The sequence below is a fragment of the Brugia malayi genome, assembly GCF_000002995.4.
Source record: "Brugia malayi strain FR3 genome assembly, contig: Bm_v4_Chr3_scaffold_001, whole genome shotgun sequence".
Classification (NCBI taxonomy): domain Eukaryota; kingdom Metazoa; phylum Nematoda; class Chromadorea; order Rhabditida; family Onchocercidae; genus Brugia; species Brugia malayi.
This window is the reverse complement of record NW_025062477.1, coordinates 1,718,356-1,745,663: the sequence shown is the minus strand read 5'-3', so window position 1 is coordinate 1,745,663 and position 27,308 is coordinate 1,718,356. Positions and strand designations below refer to the sequence as shown.

The following is a 27,308-nucleotide window of genomic DNA, read 5'->3' as shown; positions in this document are numbered from 1 at the left end:
ATGGATGAAGTTGGTAAATACGATGTTATCCTTTTGGGCTTGGCGCAACAAATGGAAGGTGGTGTGCCCCAGCTTTTAGATGTATTATTCGGGTAACCTATCCACTTTATCTACTTCTTATTCATTACTCACTACTTTCTTAAGGAAAAAAAAATTATTTCCCAAACTTTTATTGATTTAGACTATGCAGTTGGTATGTTTAAAGTTGGAATGTTTTAAATTAATTTTAATGTAATTCCCAGTTTATTCTCCTCCTTAAGTTTAGTTAAAGTTACGTGGTCCTCACATATTTTAGATTATTATGTGGTTTTTCTTTTGTTTTTAGTTTTCTCTCACGAAAAACGGATTTCTATACTGGTGCTGATATCACGAAGGCTCGAGAAATGGTCTTGAAGGCATTTGATAAACATAGTGAATCAGCAAAACAGGTGGAAATGATTGAATTTAGAGTGGAAGAATTTAATGTTGATTTGAATTTTCTGCAAGATCTTTCAAATTTGTAGGTTGCCGAAGAAACGAAAAAACGACGTGCTGAGGAGCAAAAGCGCTTGGAAGAACGACGAGCGGCACAGAGAGCAAAAGAGGTATTTGTTTATTGGCTTGGAATGAATTTTTTTTTCCACCTAAATGATTTATATCTACAACATTCTTTTTCTCCAACGAGCTCAGTTTGGGATTTGTTTTCTAAATAGGATAAATAATAAGATATAAGTGAAAGTCGTTTTATTCCTTTTTATGTTTCAAGTGAGTTATTTTAGATGTTAAGACCTTTGATTTTGTTTGAAAGAACTTTGCATAACTGTATGCATCAGAGAACTGCATTCCCAAAAACACTGTAGAAATAATTGAATAAATTTTGTTGTTATTTTTTTTTTTATTTTTTTTTTTCATTTTTTAAAGGAAGCCGAAATGAATGAACCACGAATTCGTGAAATCACTGATGAAGAGGCTGCAGAACTTGAGAAGATGAAGAATGGTAACGTAAAAATTCCATCAGTTGCTGCAGGTTGCTGATAGATTTGCACGAATTTTTTTTCCTAGCTTTATAGAGTTAAAGCAGAATATTATTCTTATTTGTCAAACACTTAATTACATAAAATGGATAAATATTATAGATAATGGCAAAGAGAAGAATAAAGAAAGTGGTGAGGAAGAAGAGGAAGATCCAGACGACAAAGGAAAATTAAAGCCAAATGCTGGTAACGGTTGTAATTTGGAGAAATATCAGTGGACCCAAACATTAAGTGAAATCGAGGTATATATCTATATCTAATCATCTATGTGTATTTTTTAACACTACATATATATCACGTTTGATTTCATTTTTGATTTGATAGTTATTTATTTAAACATTATGAGTTATTATAATATTACATGTATTGTTGGATGGTAGGAAATTTTCGTTTTTTTTTTTATAGCATTGACTGAGATGAATGTAATATATTCAGTAGAGAAAATTAAGAAAAGAAAGAAAACTTCATAAGTATTTGACTTCGTTTATAGGTTCGAGTGCCACTCAAAGTTGGTTTTCCGTTGAAAGCAAAGGATGTAATTGTAGAATTCGGTAAAGAAAAGCTGAAGATTGGTCTGAAAGTCAGTCTTTTTGTTGAAAGTTACATTTTTGTATCCCTAACATTTATGATACTATATATATTGCATTCCGTGCAATATGGAAATAAGTAGATGAAATAATGATCATTTTTTGCAGTCGTTATTTTGGCTGATATATTCTGGGATATTTCTTTTTTAGGGGCATGAGCCAATAATAAATGGTTCTCTACGTGCAGCTGTAAAGGTTGAAAGCGCAACGTGGGTTCTAGAAGACCGTAAGACTATTGTTCTTACTTTGGAAAAGGTCAGTTTTTTCTAATTGTTTTTGTACTGAAACATTGTGCATGAATACTCAGTTGTCTAAAATCATAGTGTAAATATGTGGGTATTTAAATTATGATTTTTTTTTTTTTTTTGCATAGGCACGGGAGATAAAATAACGGCTTTTTTCTGGATTAAAAATCATCAGGTCAAGAAACCTAAAAATTTTAGATGAATGGTATGGAATGGTGGAATCGGTTGATGACAACGGATCCGGAAATAAACACCAAAAAGGTGCAACCTGAGAACTCGAAGCTTTCTGATTTAGATGGTGAAACAAGACAAATGGTTGAAAAGGTAATTTGAGAGGATCTTTGAAGAAATTAAGATCCTTTTTATTCACAGAGAAATTCTTTTTTTTTTTTAATTTCAGATGATGTACGATCAGAGGCAGAAAGAATTGGGACTACCAACATCGGAAGAGAAGAAGAAACGAGATTTGTTGAAAACGTTGGTTTTTTAAAGCATTTACATGCTTTCAGTGTATACTAGTATTTAGTCTGGAAGATAAATTATCAGATCATAATTTCAATTTTTGATCAGTTTGTTTTAGTGGAATATCTTTCTAGACATATTTTCCAAAGTTCTCAGCATCCAGAGGTGGTTTTTTAATGTCTTAATTCCAGATTTATGGAACAGCATCCGGAGATGGACTTTTCGCAAGCGAAATTTTCGTGAATTATTTTTTGCCTTGCTATGGAGAAGACTTCGGAATTTTTTTTTTTTTTTTTTTGGAATAAGTATACTCATCTTTGATTCCTTTCGATAGCTGCAATTTGATTGACTGATTAAATTATGAAACAATTTAGGTTCACTCATGAGATCTCACTGACAGTTTGTCCTTATGTCCTGTTAAATTTCCTTCTTATGAATCGGAATTATTGGAGTTAGTACCGGAAGTTACTGGAATTCAGAAAATTAATGATTTTGGTCGTAAACTAAATTTCGACTTTCATTGATTCTGCTCTTATCAAACTTCATATTTGCTGATTTTCCAGTTTTTATCTTTGTTAATTTTATAATGTGTATTTTTCATCTAACATTTTCAGTGGAGAAATAAAAATACATCAAAAAACTTTTCTACAGTTCTCTTCGGTAGTCTTTTTTCCACGTGTTTTTTTCTTACTTGAGAGTATGAAAGTATATATACTAAAAAGCGTATATGCTCCCACACACGTGGAGTGACGCATGTAAATCTTGTTGACCTCGCATGTAAATCTTGTTGACCTCGTTTTGCATGGAAGTAGTGGAGTTCGTTACTAAAGCATAATGCTGTACAGGGAAATCATGCGGAGCGTTTCACTCATATTTAATGTGATGTGTAGTGGAGATCGAGAAATACAGAGATATATGTCTGTTAAAATATTTTTGAATTAGACGAAGTATACACGCAAGACAGCAAAACGAAATTCAAATAACGCTGGCATGTGCAATACTTATTTCCTGAGGGTAGTAGGTATAACTGTCGTTAATTTCTGTTTAATCAGAAAAATCTAATCCATACCAATCATCTACATATTCCTACATCTCTGTCCTATGTTTGTGATGCAGTGTCTTTAGGGGCGAAACTCACAATCCTAGTCGACATGGCCCATAAATGCAATTAAGATGATTGACTGGTACTTAATATTATGGAATTTACATGATTTAGCACTAGCCGATGTAAATGCTGATGTGCCTCTTCAAATCTATACCGGTTTTTTTTTACTTTAATAGTTTAAATAATCTTCCAGCAATAAGCATTGGCTAGTAAGGCGAAACAACAAATAAAGAATTTATTTCTTGACAAAAAAACAATATCAACGTGGAATTCTCCAGCAGTAAAGCAAGGAAGCTACAGTTTTTACAACTTCAGCTTTGTTCGGCGCCAGTGTCTTCTTTTCGCATTGTAACGAATCTTACTTCCTGTTTTCATGCGAGCCCATTGAGGCAACGGTCTAAAAACATGCCGAGATTAGTTAAAATAGAACTTGTTCTAAGAAGCGGAAAAAAGAAAAATATGTGCCATATAATTCAAGCACATTTCTCACTAGAAAAAACCAGGAAAATAAAAAACCAAAACTGAATCATTTTACGAGCGACAACAATGAGAGGGAAAAGATAGGTAATTAAAACTGATTGGTACCAACAATGAAGTCTACAAAATCAATTAGAAACTAATTTAATAACAAAAACAGCTCAATCAAGCAAACTCGTCAATTGGAAATGGTACACTTGCCTATTTTGCTTCGCCTTTTTAGCCAATTTACGCTTAATAATGAATGTTTTATGTGCCGCCATCACAAGATGTGAAATAGAAATGCTGAAAAAAAAAAAGAAAGAAAACATCTTACATTTGTAAATACATTTGCTTACAATCATCTAAGATGGAAATTAATTACATATGATCGATCCTATATTCCTTTCCTTCCACTTTTCTTTTACATTTTATGAATAACTTACAATCGATTAGATCGAAGCGTTAAAAGTTAGAAACTAAAAGGATAAGTGTTGCCACGTACGTACGCTATAAGTCACAAATCTAATTCCCTATGTCCAAATGCACGCAAACACACCTACCTCCAGGCCTTCGCAATTACATACCCAAAATATTGATCACAAAAGCATATGCCAACTATTAACAGAATAAGTCAAATATTTGATGGGGAATCATTTCCGCTTTTCGTTGGTACTTGTGCATTACTCTTTCGTTTGTCGTTAGCGTATACCTTATTTATAGTTAATTAGATTATTAAAACTAATTGTTGGGACTGAATTTTTGAAATGTTGAGGTTAAAATTTGATGAAGTCAATATTACTTATTTTTTTCCCCTTTTTTTAAGAGAAAGAATGAGCGATGAATGAATAAAATGGAAAATCGGTGAGAGAAAAAAATACCCGTTCAGAAGTATGATTAAAGCAATTTTGGTATTCAATAATCATGGAAAACCACGTTTGTTGAAATTTTATGTTCATTATGTAAGTTAAAAGAAAAAGTCTTAAATGGAACATAAATTCCAGTGAATTATTAAATACCTAAGATACAAGTTATATATTAGTAATGTTTGTTAAAATTAGATTTTTTTTCATCTTGATATTTGCTTAAATGCAAGAACGAATATTAGTTAATCGGAGATATATTAGCGATATTCTGGCGAAGTCGATGAACTGCAGCAATTAAAAATGTATATTTATCAACTAGTTAGAACATGAAAAATATAGTAATATTTCGTCGAAAATTTAACAGAACTTTAGAACTTCAAGACTGCTGAATGTTACACTTCATGCACAGTCACTAAATTATGTCATTCCACAGGGAGAAGTTTCAATAAAATTCTGATCTAAATAAAAGTAAACTCTTTAAATAAAAGTAAGTTATAGTTGCATGATCTTCTATAAATAAAAGTAAGTTACAGTTGCATTAATTTTTGTATTAATAATTCATTAGTATGAGAAAGTACAGTTAATAGTCATTTGAGTAAAATTTTGTAAATGAATTGAAATTTGTAGGGTGAAGAAGAACAACAACATATTATACGCGAAACATTCCAGTTGGTTTCGAAACGAGATGATAATGTTTGCAATTTCTTGGAAGGTGGCTCATTAATTGGTGGATCTGATTATAAGTTGATATATCGACATTATGCAACACTTTATTTTGTATTTTGTGTTGATTCATCGGAAAGCGAACTTGGCATTCTTGATCTTATACAGGTAACTTTGTCGTATAGATATCAAAAACTAGCATGGTTCACTTTGATTTAATTAGTGGAAGGAATTAATGTTACATAAACGTTGTGATATTTTTTAAACTATTAATAAGAGTTCCTTACTTTATCTGATATTTAAAGAGCAGTAATGTCATGATTCCTTCTAGACTATTGACTAATTGCTTATCTTTTTCCAGATTGAAACTGAGAATTAAAGGATGCATAGATATAAATTAATAATATGAAGGAAGAAACTTCTACATGTATTGTGATTAATGATTTGTCAAACGTTAATATGTATTCCTATCAGGTATTTGTTGAAACATTGGATCGATGTTTCGAGAATGTTTGTGAGCTGGACCTAATCTTTCACGTCGATAAAGTACGTTTTCATCAAAATTTTTGTTGGCCTGATGTAGTAAAATTATTGAATTATCAAATTTTATACATCTTAATAATTTTATTTATTGTATTGTTTAATTCTACTTTAACTTGTTCATAGGTGCACCACATACTCGATGAACTAGTTATGGGAGGAATGGTGCTGGAAACAAATATGACCGAAATTCTTTTACGGATACAGGAACAGGAGAAGATAGAAAAAGAAGAGGTTAATACTCTTTTTTTTTATATTCTTTGTTTAAAATTTGGGGCGGATATCTATATTTTCTATATTCAAAAATATGAATAGTAAATCCTTTTATTTTTTAAAGAATTTCAGAAGCAGTCATTTTTATTACTTATTAAATATTCTTTACTTTTAACGAAATCATTGTGGATTTCATGAATGTCTTTATAGGCTGGAATTGCAGCAGCTCCAGCTCGTGCTGTTAGTGCTGTAAAAAGCATGAATATATCGCAACATATCAAAGATTTCAAGCTTGCTGATATCAATTTATCAAATATAAAAAAACCGTTCTGATAAACATGTTGAAATATATCAGCTTTTTTATAAGATTATGCGAAGAGGCATTGATAAATTTTCCTTCTTGGCTAGGATCTTCGAAAATAAGCGACGGTTCAATTTCCTTATACTTTTTTCCCATTATCCTACTATTTTAGATCTTTTTCGGTAGTATGTCACCAGTCCTCAGCCTATGAAATTGTTCACAATGCCAAATATAAAGTAGTGGAAGAAAAAATTATTGTTAGGTGTTGTATAAATACAATAGGCCAATTTGTTGCGGATTGGTTCTGTATTGTTTTTATGAAAATTTTTAAATCGAACAGTAATTGAGCACCTTATTGTTTGCATTCTTTTATCTGTTTAATGTTTTTTACTTCACGACATTGTACTGTGATAAAATGTTCGCTTTCATTCCGCATATTTGTTTTACATTTTGGACTGTTCAAAAATTATGAGAAATTTTCTTCTTTTATTGAATTGAATGTATGTAGCAAAATTAATTAATTTCTGTCTGTTTAAATATTCAAGTAAAAACAAGTATTCGAGGCATCGATAACAGTTATTCTGCTTTCAGTTTTATGGTTAAGATTTAGAACAGCTTAATTTAGAACTTTTTAGCGGGAATGACACTGCAGGGAGGATGTTGTAGTAATATTTGATATGTGAGTAGAAATATGAAAATATTTGATTAAATTGGTCTTATTTATTCTTCACCCGCATAGTTCTGTTCATTTATTTACTTAAAAGACTTCTTTAGTACAGCATCTATTTTTAACTGCAATATTATCAAATACTTTAAGCAGTTATTATCTCTATTTAATGTCATTCTGGACTGATAACATCATGAAAATTCTTTGCTAATGTTCTTACTATTAAAATCGTGAACTGAATTCTCCGAATATTTGGGTTAAGGATCTTTGTTCTGTGCGTCTTGTATAGAAAATCAACGAACTAGAAGGTTTTAATTTTTCAGTTTTATAATTTCCCAGCGAGAAGTTTTTTTTTTTTTTTGAAGCCATCAAAAGTGAAATTCCATCAAGTATTTAATTCCAAGATTTTAATTTAATTTAGTTCCAGAATCCTATGCCATGTATTTATACAACATTTTCTTTTTTCTGTTTGCCGAGACCGTCATATTTGCGGAGCTTCATTTTTCGGCTGAACGTCATCTTAGCAGTATTCGTCAGCTAACATTTGGAGGGCAAAATGCTGAAGGATATTTCAGGTTAACTTAATCCAAAAATTTTTTTTAATTTTTATTTGAGAAAGAAAAATTTCATCGTTACACATGTTTTCTGCTTGTTATGTATCCTATAAAAATAACAAATTCCGAAGTTTAAATAACTAATATAAATATAATATAATCTGATTAAAAAATAATTATGTTAAAATTCGTGAAATCGTTTCCGTTTCCTCTCTTATTTATGTTTCTTCTAAAAATTTAATTGTATCATTCATTACATAGATATTTTAAGTTTTGATGGAAATTGGCTAACATTTCAAGCAGCTGGCATATCGGAATATGGTACATCTTGTGATCAAGTATTTCATTTCATTTTAAATTGAGTTTTAATTCCAGTGTGAACCAACTTATGTATTTCGGAGAATAATCGCATAATTTCCTACTATGGAATTTTCTACCTTAAATCATTTTTCTTTCCAATTCCAGTGCTTGTTTCCATATTTAACTTCTTGTCAATATTTTGAAATTGATATTTAAAAATTGTTAAAAACTGTGTTGCAGATTTACAAGCTTGACTTAACTGCTCCACCGGAGAAACAAATTCCACAAAGAATTAGCTCAGGTAAGACTTGATATTTTTAAATGACTAATTTTTTTTAAAAAAAAAATTCACTTCTGTATACACTAATGTAATCTTTTATATTACATATAATCATTCGTATAACTTCAATATGCAAGTAATATGTTTTGTTATATTTATGGCCTCACTTTTTTTTTTCTTTCTTGTATCATAAATATTTCAATTTCTCAATATCAATTTAAATCTTGTTTTGTTTTTTTCTTGTTTGTAATTATATCCTAATATTTGTCTAGCAAAATTTGTTCCACTTTCTAATTCATTGGAAAATTTCAGCTGAAAAACTTCATTTCAGGTATTGGAGCCTGCACTTGTTCTTATTTTTATCCAGACAATCGTCACATGATCTATGCGGGTACTTTTCAGCATGCAAATTTCACTCCATCAGTTAATATTGAAAGTTGTCCGACAAAAACATGTCAAACACAACGAGCTAAAACAGACCCACATTTAAAACATTTGTGTAAGTAATGATATTTATGACACTTATTTTTCTGCAAAATTTTATACTCTAGCATTTTGCACTATGAAATTTTATAAATATTTCTTTGTGGTTATCTTCATGCTTATCATTTGTTTATGAAAAGAGTGAATTTTGAAAATGCACAACTAATGTTTAATTCTTTATTTTGATATTTTGATGTTTAACTTGCCCACTTAAGTTTTGTTTATACACTTCGTAACATTAATTTTATTAGTCTGAGCAATAAATTCGCATGACGGAGTTAAAATATGAAACTGAAGAATTTAAAAAAAAAAAAATAAGAAAAAGACAAAATTAATCATTTAAGTTAGAAACTCTCAAATTTACTGTTTTGTCCAAATAGATTCTTTTCTCGTTCTTTTTTTTTAAAAAATTAATACAGAAGTAATAAATGCTTTGCTTTTAGCATGGCATGCTTAATTGAAATTTGCTAAGATAATAAAACATAAGACTTCTTCTTATAGGTAATACGAGTTACACATGGGATCTATTTCCAGAATATGATATTTTTAAGGTTCTTTCTGAAATTTTCAATATAAGTAAAAAAAATTTTCATTTTTCATTTCATATTCCCTATTACTATTTTTATAAAAATTTATATTATGAAGATAAGCAAAATTTTTATCAGTTATTAAGTTTTCTTTCTTTTGAAATCCGAACTGTTAGCAAATTATAGGTGAATGAGTTTGGTACAGTCATAACTCGTTTGACTAATACGGCAGGATATGATGCTGAAGGAGCTGTCTCTCCGGATGGTCGAAAAATTGTATTTACATCATTACGAAGTGGTGACCCAGAAATCTGGATCATGAATTCGGATGGAACGGAACCAGAACAGGTTTAATATTCTTTTGTTATTTTGTTATGGCTTTATGACAATAAAATACAGCTTCACTTTGTTGAACAGATAAATTGATAGATTAATTATGGATATTTTTTTTTCCCCATTCTATATGTATTTATTGTTTGCTGAGAAAGTAAATTTCATTCAACTTCTTCTGAATTATTATAATATTCACAATAGTATGCTATAAATTGTAACATGTATTTGTTTCAGTTAACAGATGAACTTGGTTATGATGGCGGTCCATTTTTCAGTCCGGATGGATCTAAAATTGTTTTTCGTGCATCAAGACCGAATACTACTGAAGGAATTCAAACATACAAAGATTTACTCTCGTATGTTGAACTTCTTGCTATCTATCTTAATATCTATCTTAGCATACAAAGATTTGCTCTCGTATATTGTACTTCCCGCTATCATTAAATTAGAATAATAAATATATTCTAATATTCTGCAGTATATTTCATGTTTTAGTGAATGGCATTGTAATTAAATGCCAGACAAGATTAAGCATTAAATTTCTTTTTGAGAATTTATTATGTTTTGTTCAAATTTTTTAATTGTTTATTTCATTTCATTGCATATAATTGTGTTATATTTATTACCATATGATTTCATTATATTTATTTATTTTCAAACTAATTCTACAACTTTTTCAGCTATAATTTAGTGTCACCACTTGAAATGGAACTTTATACAATTAATGTTGATGGTAGTGGTTTAAAAAAGGTTACATCTCTCGGTGGTTCTAATTGGGCTCCATTTTATATGCCGGATAATCGTCACATTATCTTCAGTTCAAATTTTAATGAAACTGGTGGCCATTTTGGGGCATTTAATTTGTACATGATTGATGAAGCAGGTGGTGATGTTGAACGGGTAAAAATTTTTGCACTATTAATAGTTTGTTGTATTACTAAGAAAAAGAAAAGATATATCCGAGAATTCATGACAAAACATTTGCTGATATTATTATCTGATTACATCAATTATTTTATCATTCATGAAAACCTGTCTTTAAAAATTTTGCCTTTTAAAAGAATTAACAAATTATGCTTAGTATTTTTGGTATATATTTCAATGAAAAGTGTTGATTTTTTAAAAAAAAAGACGACTTTATGACAGATAACTTTCAATGAAGGTGGATTTGATGCTTTTCCGATGTTTGATCGAACTGGTCGACGCTTGGTTTGGAGCAGTAGTCGAAATGGACGTAGTCGAAGTGAACTAAATCTTTTCATCGCTGACTGGCTTGATAATGGCACAATGAATATTGCAAATGAAATGAAGGTGTAATTTTAAATCTATGTATATATATTGATGGAGTAAATGTTTTAATATGTTTTCTGTTAATATCTTTTTTTTAGGAAGAAAATTTGACTAGTTCTAATTTGCTAAGTATTATGATGAAAAAAAATTATCCGAAGAAGATTGAACAGCTCACTAATGATGACATTAACATGGCAGGTTCTTTCAGGTAAATTTTTATTCACATATAAATCAATCAGTGTCGAGCATTCTAGTTTTAATTTAATATCTGGTTAAACTAACTATAATTAAATTATTTATTGTTTCACATATTTTAATAATATGACAACTTATAATTTAAATTACATTTATGGTAAGGTATCAGTATCTTTGGTACTGATTAGTAACAAACAGCGGTTCATAATTGTTGGCAATGATATTGATCATGAGAAAATTTTAGCCGAAGCTATATGCGTTTCAATTACTGCTGAAATCATTTCTTATTTTATAGTTTCGATGATAAAAGAGTAATTTATGAAGGATATGGTACTCATCTTTACGATGCAGCATGTGAACAAGTTCGTTAAATGTGATTTTAATTTGATATTTTATATTTATTATAATGGTATATCATAATTCATTAAGTAATTATATTTAGATATTCGATTTAGACTTTTCAAGTTCATCACGAAGGATCAGACGTTTAAGCACAGGTAATTATTAAATTTTGGGATGTTTTCGACCAATGTTGGTGCTTCATTTTGATGCTAGTAGCTTTACTATTGATTTTAGCACTCATTAAAAAAAACAGGAAAAAACAATGAATTGTTTAGGTATTGGTATTACCCGTTCACCATCATATATATCTGATGATAATATCATAATATATGCTAGTAATATTCTTACGGCTAATCGCTCCATCTTAAACAGTTGTCCACGACGAGTATGTGCCACTGCAAGAAAATCATGGATAAAAGAGATCTGTAAATTTTCTAAATTCTTATATTTCTCAACACTAAAATTGCTTTGCTTGCTATCTGCTGTACTGCATTATTTATTCTTTAATTGTCCCATTCATATTTTATTTCTTTAATTTATACATCCTGACATGTTTGAAATATTCTATCATTGCTTAGTTATCTTTCCTTACTATTAACAAGTATGTGATAGATACTACCCATATCTTTTCAGGTAAGCGATCTCATGTTTTGGAATTGTATCCGGATTTTGAACTTATCAAGGTAAACAAGTATGGTAATTTTATTAGACGTCTAACAAATACATCAGGTTATCTTGCATTTATTGAATTACATTGTTATTATTTCACATGCAGCATCCACAATACCTAAATTCAGTATTTTCATAGTTACTGATAAGTGTTATTAATATTTTTTAATGTCTTTACTGAGTTATATAAGTAACAGGGATGGATTCCATAGATAAATCATATATAAATAATTGTTTAAGTTATAATTTTAGGTTATGATGGGGAAGCAAGTATATCCTCAGATGGAAAACATATCATCTTTACTTCAAGGAGGAATGGTGATCCTAATTTGTGGATAATGGATATCGATGGAAAAAATGCTAAGCAAGTATTGATTTTAGTTTTAACTACTTAGATAACTACCTACTTAGAAAATAGGGAACACAAGTAATTATAAATGATTATATCTGGATGCCTGCTGATACTCACTTTTATTGATACTTAATTTTTGGTTTCCTTATCAAATGATGGGTTGATTTTATACGATTCACTTCTTACATTTCAATCAAAACTGCGTTACGATATTATCTGAAAATATTATTATTGCTAATTTGAAGCTCTTAGGACAGTCATGAACGAATGATAAATGAAAGAGAAAAAAGTATACTCAATAACAGCATTATCGCTACGGTGTTTCTTGTTCCTTTTTGTAGATAACAAAGACTATTGGTTACGAAGGTGGTGCGAAATTAAGTTCTGATGGACGATTCATTGTTTTTCATGCTTCACGTCCAACATCACCTAGTCAACTATTCAAGTATGGTTGGCTATTGCGGCGGTTAGTTTCATTCTCATTCTCTTATGTTCTCTAAAAATTGACAGCGTAAAACATGTTTTTATTATTATTATTTTTATTATTATTAAACTAGTCTCCTTTTTTGCTTAAAAATTTCATTTTGTATAGCTTTACAGATATAATGCTGTTGAACTGGCTGATACTCAAATATTTCTCATGCATAGTGATGGAAGTGGCTTGAGGCAGCTGACGAAAAATGGAACAAATTTGTGGCCCACATTTCTAAACAATAAACGTATTTTGTTTGCCTCGAGTGGCATTTTAGAGAATGACGCATTTAACATTTTTGCTGTTAACATCGATGGAAGCGAATTGGAGCAGGCATGACTTGCAGTAAAAATTTTTATGGGAGTTAAATATTAAAATTAAACATAAATTTTCCTGGCATATTTAAATTTCGAGAAATCTGGAAATCAACTTTTATTGGTTATATTTTAATCAATTATTCAGTTTGGTCCTCTGATATTCTCATTGTTGTTATTCTAGATTACCACAGACCGTGATTATGAGAATTTTTATCCTGCAGTTTCTCATAATGGTTTGAAATTGTTGTGGAGCCGAAATACCACTAACATCCAACAGTTGAATTTGTACCTGGCACTAGTCGGCAAATTTTGAAGTCTACAAATTCAAATATTTTATCAGTTTTTTAAAGAAATTGTTAGTTGTTTAATGAATCCTCTTGCTTATATCCACTTGATTGATTTGTAGTGAATTGATTTTTAAAACTTTATGAAATTGCAGATAGATTTTCTAAACTGTTCATAAATCCTGCTCCCTTTTCTCGACATAATAGTTTCGTTTCCTTAATACAATAATGGTAATGCGACGACGATATATGTTCATTATAGATTAATAAAGGTAGAGATCATTTCAGTAAAGTAATAAGTAAAAGGTACTGTGGAATGAAAACTTCCAACTGGGAAATATCACAAAAAATGCTCTTCAGGAATAGTGTTGATTAGTGCATTTGTTAGGTATTACTTTCATATTGATGGCATTCAAGCGAATCGGATTAACGAAAACGAAAAAGAATTTAACTATAATCGATAAATAACGAGCTGATCATTTTAGCCGTTATTTTTATCTTATTGAATAACAATCGCCGGGAAACTTATATTTCGCCCCTTAACTAATAATCTTGTCGAATTTTGAATAATTGAATAATGGTCGGGAAATATTACCGTCGAATGGTTTCGAAAGTTTTTATCTTAACAAAAGCAAGAGTAGTTTATTACTGTTTTAAATTAAAATGAAACAATAGTTTAATCATGTCAAACACACATTACTCATGAGTTATCATTCGTAAGAACTTTAAAATTTCGATTACATGTATCAATATTAGACCCCCAGCATACCATCCGCTTCAACCTAACATCCTTCGCTTTCTTTTTGATCGGGATGAATAACGCCGGAAAATGAAGGTTGTGGTAACAACCATGAGTAATCTGAGAAAAATGGGAAGAACGATGATAATGATGACTGCACATTCTGTCCTAGGCAACATTGACCAGCGACCTGTGGTAGGCTTTGTTCGAATGTCATCAGTAAAATCTGAATTGCATATACAACTTACTAAATTCATTAGAACATAATGATTTTTGAAGTTACCGAAAATTTTTATCAATGAACAAAGTTACTATAATCCGATCATCCAGTACTAACAGAAATTTTTCATTAAAAACTAAATCTATTGGATGATCTTTAAGATTATCCTTACAAAAAAAAAAAAAAAAAAAAAAGAGAAATTGAAATAGGAACTAAGCTATTGTACATTTTAAAAAAATATATAATGACTATCTTTTATATTTTGAACTTATTACAACAAAAGCAGAATACATGTAAGAGCAGAACAGTATTTAAATATTTAAAAAAACATCACTAAAGCCTATATTAATTAAATAATTTCAGAAGGTTGGAAATAAAGAGCATACCGCGATTTTAATTAGCATTTCGATTCAACAGAAATACGCAAATGAGGATTGCCTGTATCACTTTTGGGAAGTTTAAAAGGATGGAATACATTTTCAAAAGGGGTTTAAGTACTTTATAAAAGCCTCAAAAACAATGAAACAAAACTACGCCATCTAAGAAAAAAAAAAAAATCTATTGTTCCTTGTTGCGTGATAACATTGTGCAACTTCTCATTCATAACTATAGCTCTGATCTGTTTAATTTAACAATTTGCTCCTCAAATACTAGTTATTTCAAACGGGAAATTTTCGTTTGTCAGTCTAATGTTTATCACTTCATAACATTGTCAGTACTGTGATAAAGCGTTCGTCCTTTTTTTTTTTTAAAAAAATTTTTTGTTTTAAATCGTAGGCTGTTCAAAAATTAATTAAAAATCTTCCTTTTTAAAGTTGAATGGAAATATGTGTAGCAGAATTAAACATTTATTTAAATATTCAAGTAAAACAAGCATTCGAGGCATCGACAATTTAAGTGGACATTTTGCTTACCTTAATTTTATAATTTTCCAAAGAAAAAAGATTCATTTCTCTAAAATACTAATATTAAATTTAAAATTAAACTTTCTGAACTTGCTTCATGCACTCTTCTCACTTATGTAATTGGATCCAAAAGTAATTTCAAAATAAATTTTGTTTGACTAATTTTCAAACATCTGGCTTGTGACAGTGTTCACAGTCATTTATTATACATGTAATCACTGATATAGTTTTTTTATATCGCATATCTTTTATATTTTGTATTACATACAATCTTAATGTTCGTTCAAGTAGCATTTTCAGTACATCTATGCACTTCACGGAATTTTTTTTTTTCCTTTTATTTCATTTTTTTTGAGTGTTGGATTGGTCATTTCCTTCATATATTGGTGTTTTATTTTCCTCGAGAAATTTATTTCATTTCCTAGTTCACTCGAGAATTTCAATCGAAAAACTTCATTTTGGGAGCCTCTTCTTTCTGTTTCTTTCCAAAGAATCGTTGTATGATTTAAGCATAAAGATTTTAATCTCAGACAGAAGTTATACAATTTCGATTTCATCACAATAATATTGAATCAGTATTGAAATTAATAGTAAAAATTGTTTGACAGAAATCTGCAAAAGCAACGAGTCAAAACAAATCCGTATTAAATATTCATATACATATTGATATTTGATTCATTTTTTCCCAAAAAATTGCATGGAATCATTTGCCGTCATAAAATTTTATAAACATCTTTTCTGTGATTCTTGAAATTTCACAATTTATATTTGATTTTTTACTTTGACTTAATTTGGATACTTAATTTTTTGATTTCAATTTCGTGTATCCTACCTATCTGCATAACTTTCTTGTGGACACCATCTTATTTTGGATGAGAATCTTACGTATCTTTGTAAGGTCACGATTAGTAGTGGTGATTTCGCATACCAGATAGATCAAGTAGACAAATATGCACATGGAAAGGATGGGCTTGCTAACCTAACCAATCATGTTAGAAGGACAACCCTAACTCAAAATTCAAGAAAATGGAACTCGTTCTTATTGCACGTAAGACTTGAGGACAATTATACACGTAAGACTTGAGGACAATTATAAATGATATTCTTATTGCACGTAAGACTTGAGGACAATTATACACGTAAGACTTGAGGACAATTATAAATGTCATTACGACTTGAATGATTTATTCACATTTGTGCCAAGGAGCGAGGAACGAAAGTGAAAAAGTACATTGGAAGTCTTCATGTAGGCCACGGAGGAGACTGCTATCTCACTATGATAGTTTTATTGGCGAAGCCTAAATACAGGAATGTCAAATAGTAAGAACATAGTTTTTTAAAGGATCAACAAGCCGAAAAGGTTAACATTTACAGTATATGGTTTCGATCTATATGTAAACAAGGAAGATATGTTGGAAATCATTGAAGGATTTGGAGAGAGTGACAGAGTGAAGACACACTCGACACATTCAAATTAAAGTGCTGTACAGTTTTACAAGTTCAACAACAGACCGGACTGTTAGATTCTTTAGCGTTTGCTCTGCGTTGTTTCCTTTATTCGTATTATTTATTGTATAGGAGCAATATTGTACAATCTGGTATAAGAACTAATAAAGGCTACTGTCGAGAACCAATAAAGGCTACTGTCGAGAACTAATAAAGGCTACTGTCGAGAACTAATAAAGGCTACTGTCGAGAACTAATAAAGGCTACTGTCGAGAACTAATAAAGGCTACTGTCGAGAACTAATAAAGGCTACTGTCGAGAACTAATGAAGGCTACTGTCGAGAACCAATAAAGACTACTGTCAGTAGAGTTACAGCAGTACGAAATAAAATTAGAAGGATTTCCCTGAAAAAATCATGTTCGGAAACAATGAAGATGAGCTTTTTTCTACGACAGCACCACTTGCTCCAAATGGAGAGGCGTCGGGAAAGTAATCTAATCAAAGCTCGTCTCCATTCTATGCTTATAGTTAACGGATGACATAGTTGAACAAAAATGAAGAGGCAGTAGGTGTGTTCAGACTAACATTTGCATGTTAAAACATTACAACCTTGCTTGGTACTGTACACTGTGCGCGTCCTCAGCATTGTTCAACAACAACAATTACAGTTCATTGCGACAAACAGCATTGGTCGGAAGAAAAGTACAAAAGACTTTGTGAAAATTCACATCACTGTCAGTGTTCATTAATCACAACTTAACATCGATGCTGCTGTTATGCTGTCCGTGAACTTGTTTTCATGAAAAAGGCAACTTTAAGGAACAAAGTGCAAGCTATACTACTGATTTTTCACCCAGAAACATTTTTCAGAAGTTGGCTATCATGAATAAGAATTCAATCATCTACAAACTTGTTAATTTCCGAACGGGTCATCCTGATCTCTCTATATCTGTTACTGCAAAATAACATGCTATTCTTTTCAGTTCATGCGTTCCAACTCTTTAAGCTGAACCTTCAGAAAAAAAAAAAAAAAAAAAAAAACAAATTCTACAGGGACCTTCGCCATCACACTCACAAATATGCTGTAGTTGTTAACTTTCTTGGTGATTTCAACCCCAGAGTACAACTCTGATGATTGCAAGGACTACTAGAAAACAATGGAATTGGATACTGAGATGACAATGATCACCTTCTGCAAGAGTTTTGTGCAGAGCAGCAGCACACCATTACAAAAATTATCAGAGAACCGTGAATGCATCTCGATCCAAGACTGTCACCTCATTGACCATCACTTAAAATATCAGAGAAGTATTACATGTCTGTCACACTTGAATAATGCCTAGTGCAATGTATCTAATGGACTCCAGATAATCTTTTTTGAATACTCACTAGATTTGTAAATCATCCCTAGATCCCTTTCCTGAAACGCTTTGGCGCTCTGAAATCCTCTGAAGAATTCCTAAGATTCTCTTGATAGAACAAAACAGGTTTGCTGAAAACGAAAGTATAAGCTCTATTATCGGTTGTTTCTGATAATGGAGCTTATACGTTCGATAAAGAAGTTTATACTTTATAATTGTTGTATTTTTACTACCACTGGTTGCATTAATGTTAGGCACAATAAAAAGCTTTGATGTGTAGGAATTATGAAAAAGGGAAAGGTCAGAGGCATAACTCTTTTCCCCATTGATGGAAAAATCATGGAAAGAATAATTTTGAACAGCGGTATTCTCTATCGCAGAAAAACTATCTGAAATACAGTGTAATTTCAAAGCTAATGAGAGTGTGTCATTATCAGAGATATTCGTTCCCAGACAATTGTAACAAAAGTGTAAGAAAGAGAACAAAAGACTCGACGTGACATTTGTTCACCTCAGCAAAACATTTAATGGAAGAGGTCTATGACAAATCTTGAGGTGATCAAGATGCCCATAAATTTTTCGAAATGATCATATAAGGATCAACACGATGAAATAATCAAACATTCCTGGGTGCTTCTCACTAATCAATGGTGCAAAATGCGATTGCGTTTTCGCTTCAATTCCAATAACAATTTTTTTCAGCATGATGCTTCGATGGAGAAAATAGCCAAGATGACTATAGGCCTATATACTCAAATATTAAGCAATAAAAATAGGTCTGAATCATGAGTCACCTCAAGATTATGACCCCTCGAAAGCTTCTATCAACGTTGTATCTACAGCCCTAGATAAAATTCATATTGGAAAAAATGACATAAATGATTTTTGATGTGTAAAATGTTCAGAGGTTATTTTTATTTCCTTGTATTGTACAAAAGATTACAATATTGATTTCATTTTTAATTTGAAAGATGTCTGCTTTGTTTTCTTTTTTGAATCGTTTTATTTATTGTTTTATTTATTGTTTTGTTTTATTGTTTTATACTAAAATTTAATTGATGAAAAAAATAGAAACCAATAAAAATTAAATATAATAAGAAAATTTATAAAGCTTTTTGCAAAAAGAAGTTTATGTTGAAAATTAATGTTCAATTTGAGAAAAGTTTTAAATTCAAATTTTATGAATGACAAAAAATAAGCGCACTTATTAAGAAAATTTAATGATAGTATATTATCTAATTTAGGTTTTTATTTTAAATGGCTCTAAAATTTTTTACATTGTTAGGATTTCAGTAATTTTCTCCGAAATTCTGGAAAACTCAATCCTTGCAGGTGCTACACCTTGCGCAAATATTTTTTATTGATGCAAATGTAAATTTAATTTAAGTTATTATTTCATCAATACCTACTATCTCATGTAATTTGAGTTGAGAAAAAAAATGTAAAAAGTTTTTTTTAAACAAATGTTACTGCATGTGATAACACTGATCAATTTTAATTTTTTTCTAAATGAATTACTTCGTATCTTTTTATAGGACGAAAATAATGGATTGTGTTTAAACCCTTTTTACCTGGAAAATAGAAGCAACCAGTATTTTTCTTCCTCAATTCGTCAGTTCGTTTTTGATAGCAAATTTTGACAGTCGCTATATCAAAAGGAAAACAGCTACTTTTGACTAAATTCTTGCAATTTTTTAAAAATTTTTCAAGAACTTTTTAACAGTTTTTTTGATTTTTTACTTTTTGATGCAGTAAGTAGTAAATGAAAGAGATGAAGGAATTATAATACTTGTAAAATAATTCAATTAGTTTATTTTATCACTTCAAACTTCCACCTATTAAATAAATAAAGTGCATTTCGTCAATATTTTATGTTTTTTGATGAATTCAAGTAATTTGCATCAACATTTCTGAAATTTAAAAAGATAATTGAATCTTCCAAAAAGGTGAGTAATAAACAAGTTTTAGATCATGATTTTAAGAAATTGGGAGTAAACGATGACGAATGAGTAAAATTACTTTCAAAAACGAATAACATTTAGCGGTCTACTTTTTCATCGCAGCACCGAAAGTAAAGTAATTGAAATGGTGAAGAAACAAAAAAATCACGAAAATGTTTTATGACTCATTAGTGACAGCTTGTTAAAATAATATCAAATATATTCCAGACATAGTAAAATATTTTAAAGTTTTTGTTAAAAAATTTAAAAATTCTTCAGCAATTTTTCAGTTAAACTTCTATTACTAAAACGATATATATTTGTTATATGTAATTATCAGCGGCTTTAGTATAAATATCATCCAAGTAATTCTAACCAATAAAATTAACAAAAATTTTTATTGGAAAATGAGAAAAGTATAAAAAAAAAAAAAAAAAAAAAAACGAAGTACAGCGCCATTAGATAGTAGTATAAAAACCCCAGTTATAAAGATATAATGGATTTGAATTAGGTCGAGTACCATATCTTCCTCTAAGCAAGGATAAATATCCTTCATCACTTTCATCATCCATATCACTTCCACCACTCTCATACTGTCTACGATTATTATTTCGTCTGCGACTACCATTTCGTCTACGACCACCATTTTGTCTACGACCGCTATTTCGTCTATCACTTCCACGTCTACCAGCAAAGTTATCATTGATAAAAGACAAATATCCTCTTTCATCAATAAACGGTAAATATCTACTAGCATTATCACCATACGTCCGAATATATGATAAGTATCCTCTTTCAGTAATATATGGTGATCTGGTAGTAGTAGTAGTAGTAGTAGTAGTAGTAGTAGTAGTAGTAGTACGACTGGCATATGGTAATGGATATTGTATACCACCTATGTTATGTAATGGTAGACCATAAGGAGGAACAATAAAATATGGTAAATATCTTGCGCGTTCGGTAGTGGTTGATGGTTTTGCGCTGCTACGTGTCGGACTACGATCGTGATGCTGATTAGCATTATTGTTCAGTGACTGAAACAAAATATATATATCGAATTTTTGGAAAAAAAAAAAAACACAAATAAATTCCATGTTTAAAAAATTTGCCGAGATTTTTTTGACTTGTCACTTATGCAATTTAATTTAATTAAGAATTGATAATATTTTTGAGCTGATAACAACGAATTTCAATAATACAGCAAACTTAGAAATATAATATCATCAAATTTTATTTTTACATTACATAGGGTAACAAAATTAGACGAAATGATAATGCTAACATTATCTCCCACTATATTGCCATTAAATGAATTGATTGCTACCGCATTAGCAGATGTTATCAAAGACAGCGAACTGAAAATATGACAAGTTTCTTTTTTTCTAGAAATATGATAAAAGATAATAATTTGTCTTATACTAATTCAATTCTTTTTTCATGGATGAAAAGTGATAAAAGTACAGCGGACTTCAGGAAACTTTAATGTTTATTTTTAATTTAGATGTTTTTTTTCCGACAAATGCGTCGAAGCATCGAACTAGCTGTTCTATAAAATATATGTATGATGTAAATTAGAGATTTATATAAATTTGATGAAACTACTAATTTTCCTTTTGCTAAAAAATTTTTAAATATCTAGTAAAAATAACTTAAAAATTACTGCGAAAATAACTTACATAGTTAAAATAAAAGTGTTCGTCATTAATTTTGCATTTCTTTCTTTACTGGTCATTGTAAAAATCAGAGAAATGATAATTGAAACAATAAGATTGCTGCAACAAATCTTCATAATGTCATTGGTGTTATTTTAGCTAGCCTTTTTTTTGTTTTTTTCATATGCATAATCAAAATTTTTGGAAAAAAATAGCAAAATGTAAAGCAGAATGAAATTCAAAAGTCCAAAAAGAATTACGATGCCAAACAATAGCGTTTAAAGGCAAGAAAATTTTCCCAAATGTGAAGAATTGGTCGAAAAGATTTGATGAAGTAAATGAAGAATCGTTTCTCTAAAAAAAAAAAAGAAAACTAGAAATTTTCAACATTATCAACATTTTGGACGTCCTTTTAATGAACATCATCATTTGGTTTGAATGATGAAATATACTTTCCGACAAAGATTTTTTTTCTTTTTTTTTTTGTACTTAATTTATTAGTCTCCTACTCACCTTTTTTACATGCGTCATTAGGGAACTGTTGGTTTATTTGTTAATTTTTAGAAATTTGGCGTATTTTTCTGGAAATCTCTTTGAAATTTGATAAACAACATGTGATAACAATATTTGGGCACGGACTAAGTGAAAAATAGGTAAAAACCGGTAAGCGACAAATGAAACAAGATATATTAAAATTTCTTCTGAAAAGGACACAATTGAAAATGAGATAACTATATTTCTAACAGTATAATCAACTATTAAATTGGAATTGATATTATTATCAACCGAAGAGCTAGGAAAACACAATAGAGTAGACTGAACCTGAAATGTCCATGAATAAATTTTATTGAAACTGAAGTAAAGTCGAAAATCAAACTGAATAAATTTAAGACAAAATATTCCAAAATTGTTTCATGTTGATAAAAGGTTAAATTTAATCAAAATTTCTTGCATAAATTTAATAAGTTATTAATTTACCAGAAAAAAGAAGAAATATCTACAACACCTGGGATTCCCAGGCCGTCTCCGATCCAAGTACTAACCAGGCCCAACGTTGCTTAACTTGACAGATCGGACGAGATGTCGTGCTTTCAACGTGGCATTGTCACAAATATGTTGAAGCATAAATCACATCCAATCGATAATAGCACACATTTAATTGTAGCGATGATTTTTACTTCACTTCAAGCAACATTTGCGCCCAAATTTATTATTCAACAATATTTCAATTGCTAAATTTACATTACCACTGAATATGCATTGCACCGGGGCGGGTCATGTATGGTGTGGTCATTTTATAGTTTAAATATGAAAATACACTTTTGCATTTAATTTTTGCGCAAAAATTCATCAGCAAAATTAATAAAATTTTCAATTAATAATTGTTTTAATTCAATTTAAGAAATAAAATTAAATTTTAATTCAAATTTAAATTTTTATTATTAAGAAAATGCTGCAATTTGTATTACTTCTTTTATATAAAACTAAAAATAAGTTCTATTATTAGCAAATTTCAATTTAATTATGATTTTGAACTACTAAAAAATATATTTAATTAGAAAAAAGGCATAATTTGAACTTAATTGATTATTTTCTATGCTCTGTATGGGCACTGGTCACATTCGGTGTGGTCATTTTTCAACTTAAATAATTTTAATAATTGAGTTTTAAACATTATTTCAGCATCAAAATTAATTAAATTTTTAAACAGCGATAGTTTCAAATCATTCTCGCAATTAAAATTGAATTTTAATTCAAATTTAAATTTTTAATATTAAGAAAATGCTGCAATTTGCACCAGTTTTTGTATATAGAACTGGAAAATAAGTTGTGGTATTAGCAAATCTCAATTTAATTAGGTGTTTAAACTACTAAAAAATATAATTTAATTAGAAAAAAGACATAATTTGAACTTAATTGATTATTTTCCATGCTCTGTATGGGCACTGTTCACATTCGGTGTGGTCATTTTTCAACTTAAATAGTAAATTAAACTCTAATAATTAAGTTTCCAGCACTATTTGTTTCGCGAAATCAACTAAATTTTAAGGTAATCATGGTTTTAGATCATTCTTAATATTAAAATTAATTTTTATTTCAAATTTAAATTTTGATTATTGACAAAATGCTGCAATTTGTATTTTAAGGACAATTCAGTTTTTCCGATTTCATGATTTCATTTAGAGTAAAATAATAACCAGTACATATTGTATTATCACATATTTCACCTAACAGAGTTTTTGAGTGCTTAACTTTATTTACTGATTGCAGCGGAGTCTTTTTCTTTTTTTGGTTATACTACAGGAGCACTTTATTCCTTTTCAGGTCGACAGATCGGTGACTGCGCTGAAGTTCTCATCTTTGTTAGTCTGCTGACAACATCGCTCCCCTGAAATCATATATGCAAATTTTGCTGGAATGGTAGAATTCACCCATCAATACGTACAGAAATCCCGAAGAAGTCAACATATATTCTATTCCCTCTCTCTCTTGGGGCGGTCTTGTCTGACTGATACAAAAGCCACTCCAGCATGACGTGACAAATTACTCATTGCTTAGTCTGATGCAATACACTAGTAGTATAGTTAGTGTGCTTCGGAAGAAGACAAATTCATCCATGAATCGACCTGCTTGCGTGCAAAACGAAAAGTATTACTGTATGCGATCAGAAAACGGAAGAAGACTGCTTGGCATCTTTGTGTGCATTGACAGGGAGAGCAGTGTAAGAAGGAGGAGGGCGACCATTGTAGTTGTCTTCGTTCGGGCAGTTCTGCCCAGTAAGTCCCTATTGTCTTCGTTCGGGCAGTTCTGCCCAGTAAGTCCCTATTGTCTTCGTTCGGGCAGTTCTGCCCAATAAGTCCCTATTTATCTTCACCCTATTTTCTTTTCCCAGACTTCCTTAGTTATAATTAATTGCTTGCTTATCGGCGGGGTGGTATTACTGTTGGGATTTTCGGGATTGTTTTCAGTTTGGAATTAATGATATTCGTTTGTTAGTATGTAGAGAGGATAAACAATGATGTTTTGAAATTTTTTAGGTAATACGTTGTGTTTAATAGGTAACTTTTTTTTATAAGTCAAGCTGGAAGTCTTGATATTTGATATTTGCTATTTTGTCATTGTGAGTAATTGTGACATTTTTTAAAGCTTTTAATATCAGTTGTCAGAAACGTCCCTTCAACTTTTGCTTTTTATTTAAACTAATAGTATGTGTATATGAAGCATATAGAATATAAGTTTCAATTTGAAATTAGTTGCGTTTTCATTCATTTAATATAAATCTATCACTAATATAAAATTTCCTGAATTCTTTCAAAGATTTTTTGATGTTTGTTGTTAGTTTTTCCGAATTTCTAACGTAGGCACTTTGCATTAATTTCTCACCTTTATCTAATACATTCTCAGTTTTCAATCTTACGACCCTTAAGAGAGTGCCATTGAGGATATCGACTATGCATCAATTGGTTTGTTCATTTGTTATCAATTATCACTCATTTATTCATTTGTTATCAACTTCATTTATTCATTTGTTCCGTTCATTCTTTCATTCTTTTTTTCAAATTTCTAACAAAATTTTTTTAAATGATTTGATCGGATTTTATTAATTTATGATTTCTTCGTGAACAGTTTCAAAAAAGTTCAGTCAGAAGTGATTTTTTCCTATTTTTACCATTCTGACATGTTGCTTAATGTAGGAAATTTAAATTATAAAGTTCAAAAATAAAATACTCATTTGTCGTTGACAGTTTTGTCATGTCATATTTTTTTATCAATTTCTTATCATGTCATGATTATTTTTCGTAGTATTTGAAATGATGGTGAAATTGCGAAAAAAAAAAACTCGCAAAACAATTAATTTTCTTTTGTATCGATTTTAACGTAATTATTAGTATTAACTATAATCCATCACAATTTTTAAATTCATATTTTTGACTGTAATTTGATTGAAATTTCAAACTTAAAAAAAAAAGCGCTCCAATCAATGGTAGAAAATTTTAGATTCTGGAAAAAGAAAATAACGCATCATTTCGAATCGATCAGAATCATTAGTACGGCACTACACTTCGATTTTCTTTTTCAACGCTACTTGAATGAGCATCACTATGCCCTGCTAAGAATTTTACATGAGTACAAAAAAAAAGCAATGAATTTAAATTACAGTACTTTTCTGCTTGATTACTGTTTAAGTAATAGCAAACATGAAATTAGAAGAGGAAGTTCTAAAAGTTTTAAGTTGTCAAATGACCACGATCGAATGTGAGCAGATCATGTGCAATGCAAATAATATAATCAATTAAGTTTAAATACATTTAGTATTTAATTAAAACAAAATTTGATAACACTAAAATTTATCTTTTTATTTTATTTACATCCATTCTACTGTTAATAAAGATCTTAAATTTAATCTTTGAAAAATTTCGAATGACATATAATTAATACTCATATTGCTGAAAATTTTGAAAAGCTGCCCTAGACTACAATAAGGAAATATTATAGTCAGCTATACTCATACTTTGATTGTTCTTAAATCAAAATCTATAAATGAATTTAAAATCCATCCCTGAACATACCTATCCATTAACTCTCATACAAAGTTAAATATTAGATGCTATCCACCTATCGAGCAATATACATTTGTTGTGATTCGCTTTCTGTTTTTACATCACTGTATAATAAATAAAACTCCTCAGTATAACTTCGAACACGCATTTAAATGCATCATAAATTAATATGTATGTTATTATTTAGGATGAGAAACGATAATTGTACTCAGTTTGATTCAATATTCCTTTCCTCTAACAGCCCTTTGTATAGAGAACTATTAATTCCAAACCTATTAACTACCCACAAGAATTTGTATTTCCGAAAATTCTCTTACGAAAAATTCTCTTTGATGCTCCTGAAATGTCAAAATGCAAAAACATCAGAAGAAACTTGAAATCAATGAGATTATTATTAAAGTACATGAGGCATTATGAGCAGTACAATCATTACAAACAAAAACGGGAAGTATCAAGAACCGCCCAACTATCCAAAATGACTGCAATCAACATGCACAAAAGAATCCTACTAAATACTAACTTGAACATTTTATCACAAGAATTAGAAATCGAACAAAATCAGAGGATCACTTATACAATATATAATAAGGGATACATCTCATGTTTACACACAGACCAATCACTCAATCCTGAAAAATTCAGAAGTAATATTGATTAAGTCTTCTCCCTCTAATTTATCAAGTCGATTTCCAAAATTAATTTCTTCCAATAAATGCAATACATAAGGAAATATCATCGGAAACTAGCTGATATAAACATTCGCATTAAGATCACTTTGGACAGTCATTATTTGTTTTGGAAATACTAAAATATGAAGATGAGATAGAAAATTTTGGGAGTGAAATTAGTACAAAAGTGAACTAAATATGCGGACAAATGTTATAACTTAATCATTCGCTAAAATTCAGAGCAATCACCAATCTCTTCATCTTATTTCTATTTTCTGTCATAGAAACATGAAATGAA

General features: G+C 29.9%; 6 protein-coding genes and 1 non-coding gene across 9 annotated transcripts; 3 read left to right on the top strand and 4 right to left on the bottom strand.

Moving 5' to 3' along the window:
- Positions 1-2,550, top strand: Bma-nud-1 (Nuclear movement protein; the record flags this gene model as incomplete). 2 transcript variants are annotated; one of them, XM_043079699.1, is made up of 10 exons in its annotated part: positions 1-92; positions 326-428; positions 504-584; positions 901-976; positions 1,116-1,255; positions 1,504-1,593; positions 1,751-1,855; positions 2,044-2,169; positions 2,246-2,322; positions 2,499-2,550. In XM_043079699.1, 10 exons carry the CDS (start codon positions 1-3, stop codon positions 2,548-2,550), a joined length of 942 nt encoding a protein of 313 aa, XP_042935633.1. The 2 variants fall into 2 exon arrangements, with proteins under 2 accessions (XP_042935633.1, XP_001892948.1); XM_001892913.2 differs by having other exon boundaries at positions 901-1,006.
- Positions 2,551-3,715: 1,165 nt separating this feature from the next.
- Bma-rpl-39 (60S ribosomal protein L39, putative) lies at positions 3,716-4,152 on the bottom strand (the record flags this gene model as incomplete). The annotated part of the gene is made up of 2 exons (XM_043079698.1): positions 3,716-3,809; positions 4,085-4,152. The coding sequence occupies 2 exons, from the start codon at positions 4,150-4,152 to the stop codon at positions 3,716-3,718; spliced, it is 162 nt and encodes a 53-aa protein (XP_042935632.1).
- A 609-nt stretch (positions 4,153-4,761) lies between these two features.
- On the top strand, positions 4,762-6,483 carry Bma-aps-3 (adaptin or adaptin-related protein 8, putative; the record flags this gene model as incomplete). Of its 2 annotated transcripts, none has more annotated exons than XM_001892915.1 (5): positions 4,762-4,830; positions 5,362-5,565; positions 5,872-5,943; positions 6,064-6,171; positions 6,361-6,483. In XM_001892915.1, the coding sequence occupies 5 exons, from the start codon at positions 4,762-4,764 to the stop codon at positions 6,481-6,483; spliced, it is 576 nt and encodes a 191-aa protein (XP_001892950.1). The 2 variants fall into 2 exon arrangements, with proteins under 2 accessions (XP_001892950.1, XP_042935631.1); XM_043079697.1 differs by having other exon boundaries at positions 4,793-4,804.
- A 1,073-nt stretch (positions 6,484-7,556) lies between these two features.
- On the top strand, positions 7,557-13,254 carry Bm2495 (WD40-like Beta Propeller Repeat family protein; the record flags this gene model as incomplete). The annotated part of the gene is made up of 17 exons (XM_001892916.2): positions 7,557-7,693; positions 7,944-8,010; positions 8,213-8,273; positions 8,584-8,751; positions 9,237-9,286; positions 9,449-9,610; positions 9,830-9,951; positions 10,276-10,495; positions 10,742-10,906; positions 10,984-11,093; positions 11,376-11,442; positions 11,523-11,577; positions 11,698-11,847; positions 12,056-12,151; positions 12,344-12,459; positions 12,785-12,909; positions 13,044-13,254. 17 exons carry the CDS (start codon positions 7,557-7,559, stop codon positions 13,252-13,254), a joined length of 2,082 nt encoding a protein of 693 aa, XP_001892951.2.
- A 1,044-nt stretch (positions 13,255-14,298) lies between these two features.
- On the bottom strand, positions 14,299-14,879 carry Bm17599 (Uncharacterized protein; the record flags this gene model as incomplete). Its single annotated transcript, XM_001892917.2, has 2 exons — positions 14,299-14,481; positions 14,862-14,879. The coding sequence occupies 2 exons, from the start codon at positions 14,877-14,879 to the stop codon at positions 14,299-14,301; spliced, it is 201 nt and encodes a 66-aa protein (XP_001892952.2).
- Positions 14,880-20,586: 5,707 nt separating this feature from the next.
- On the bottom strand, positions 20,587-21,860 carry Bm8871 (Uncharacterized protein; the record flags this gene model as incomplete). The annotated part of the gene is made up of 3 exons (XM_001892918.2): positions 20,587-21,162; positions 21,411-21,483; positions 21,805-21,860. The coding sequence occupies 3 exons, from the start codon at positions 21,858-21,860 to the stop codon at positions 20,587-20,589; spliced, it is 705 nt and encodes a 234-aa protein (XP_001892953.2).
- A 914-nt stretch (positions 21,861-22,774) lies between these two features.
- Bm15555 lies at positions 22,775-22,893 on the bottom strand. Its single transcript, XR_006227943.1, has one exon. It is a non-coding gene; the product is annotated as a 5S ribosomal RNA (ribosomal RNA).
- Positions 22,894-27,308: the final 4,415 nt, after the last annotated feature.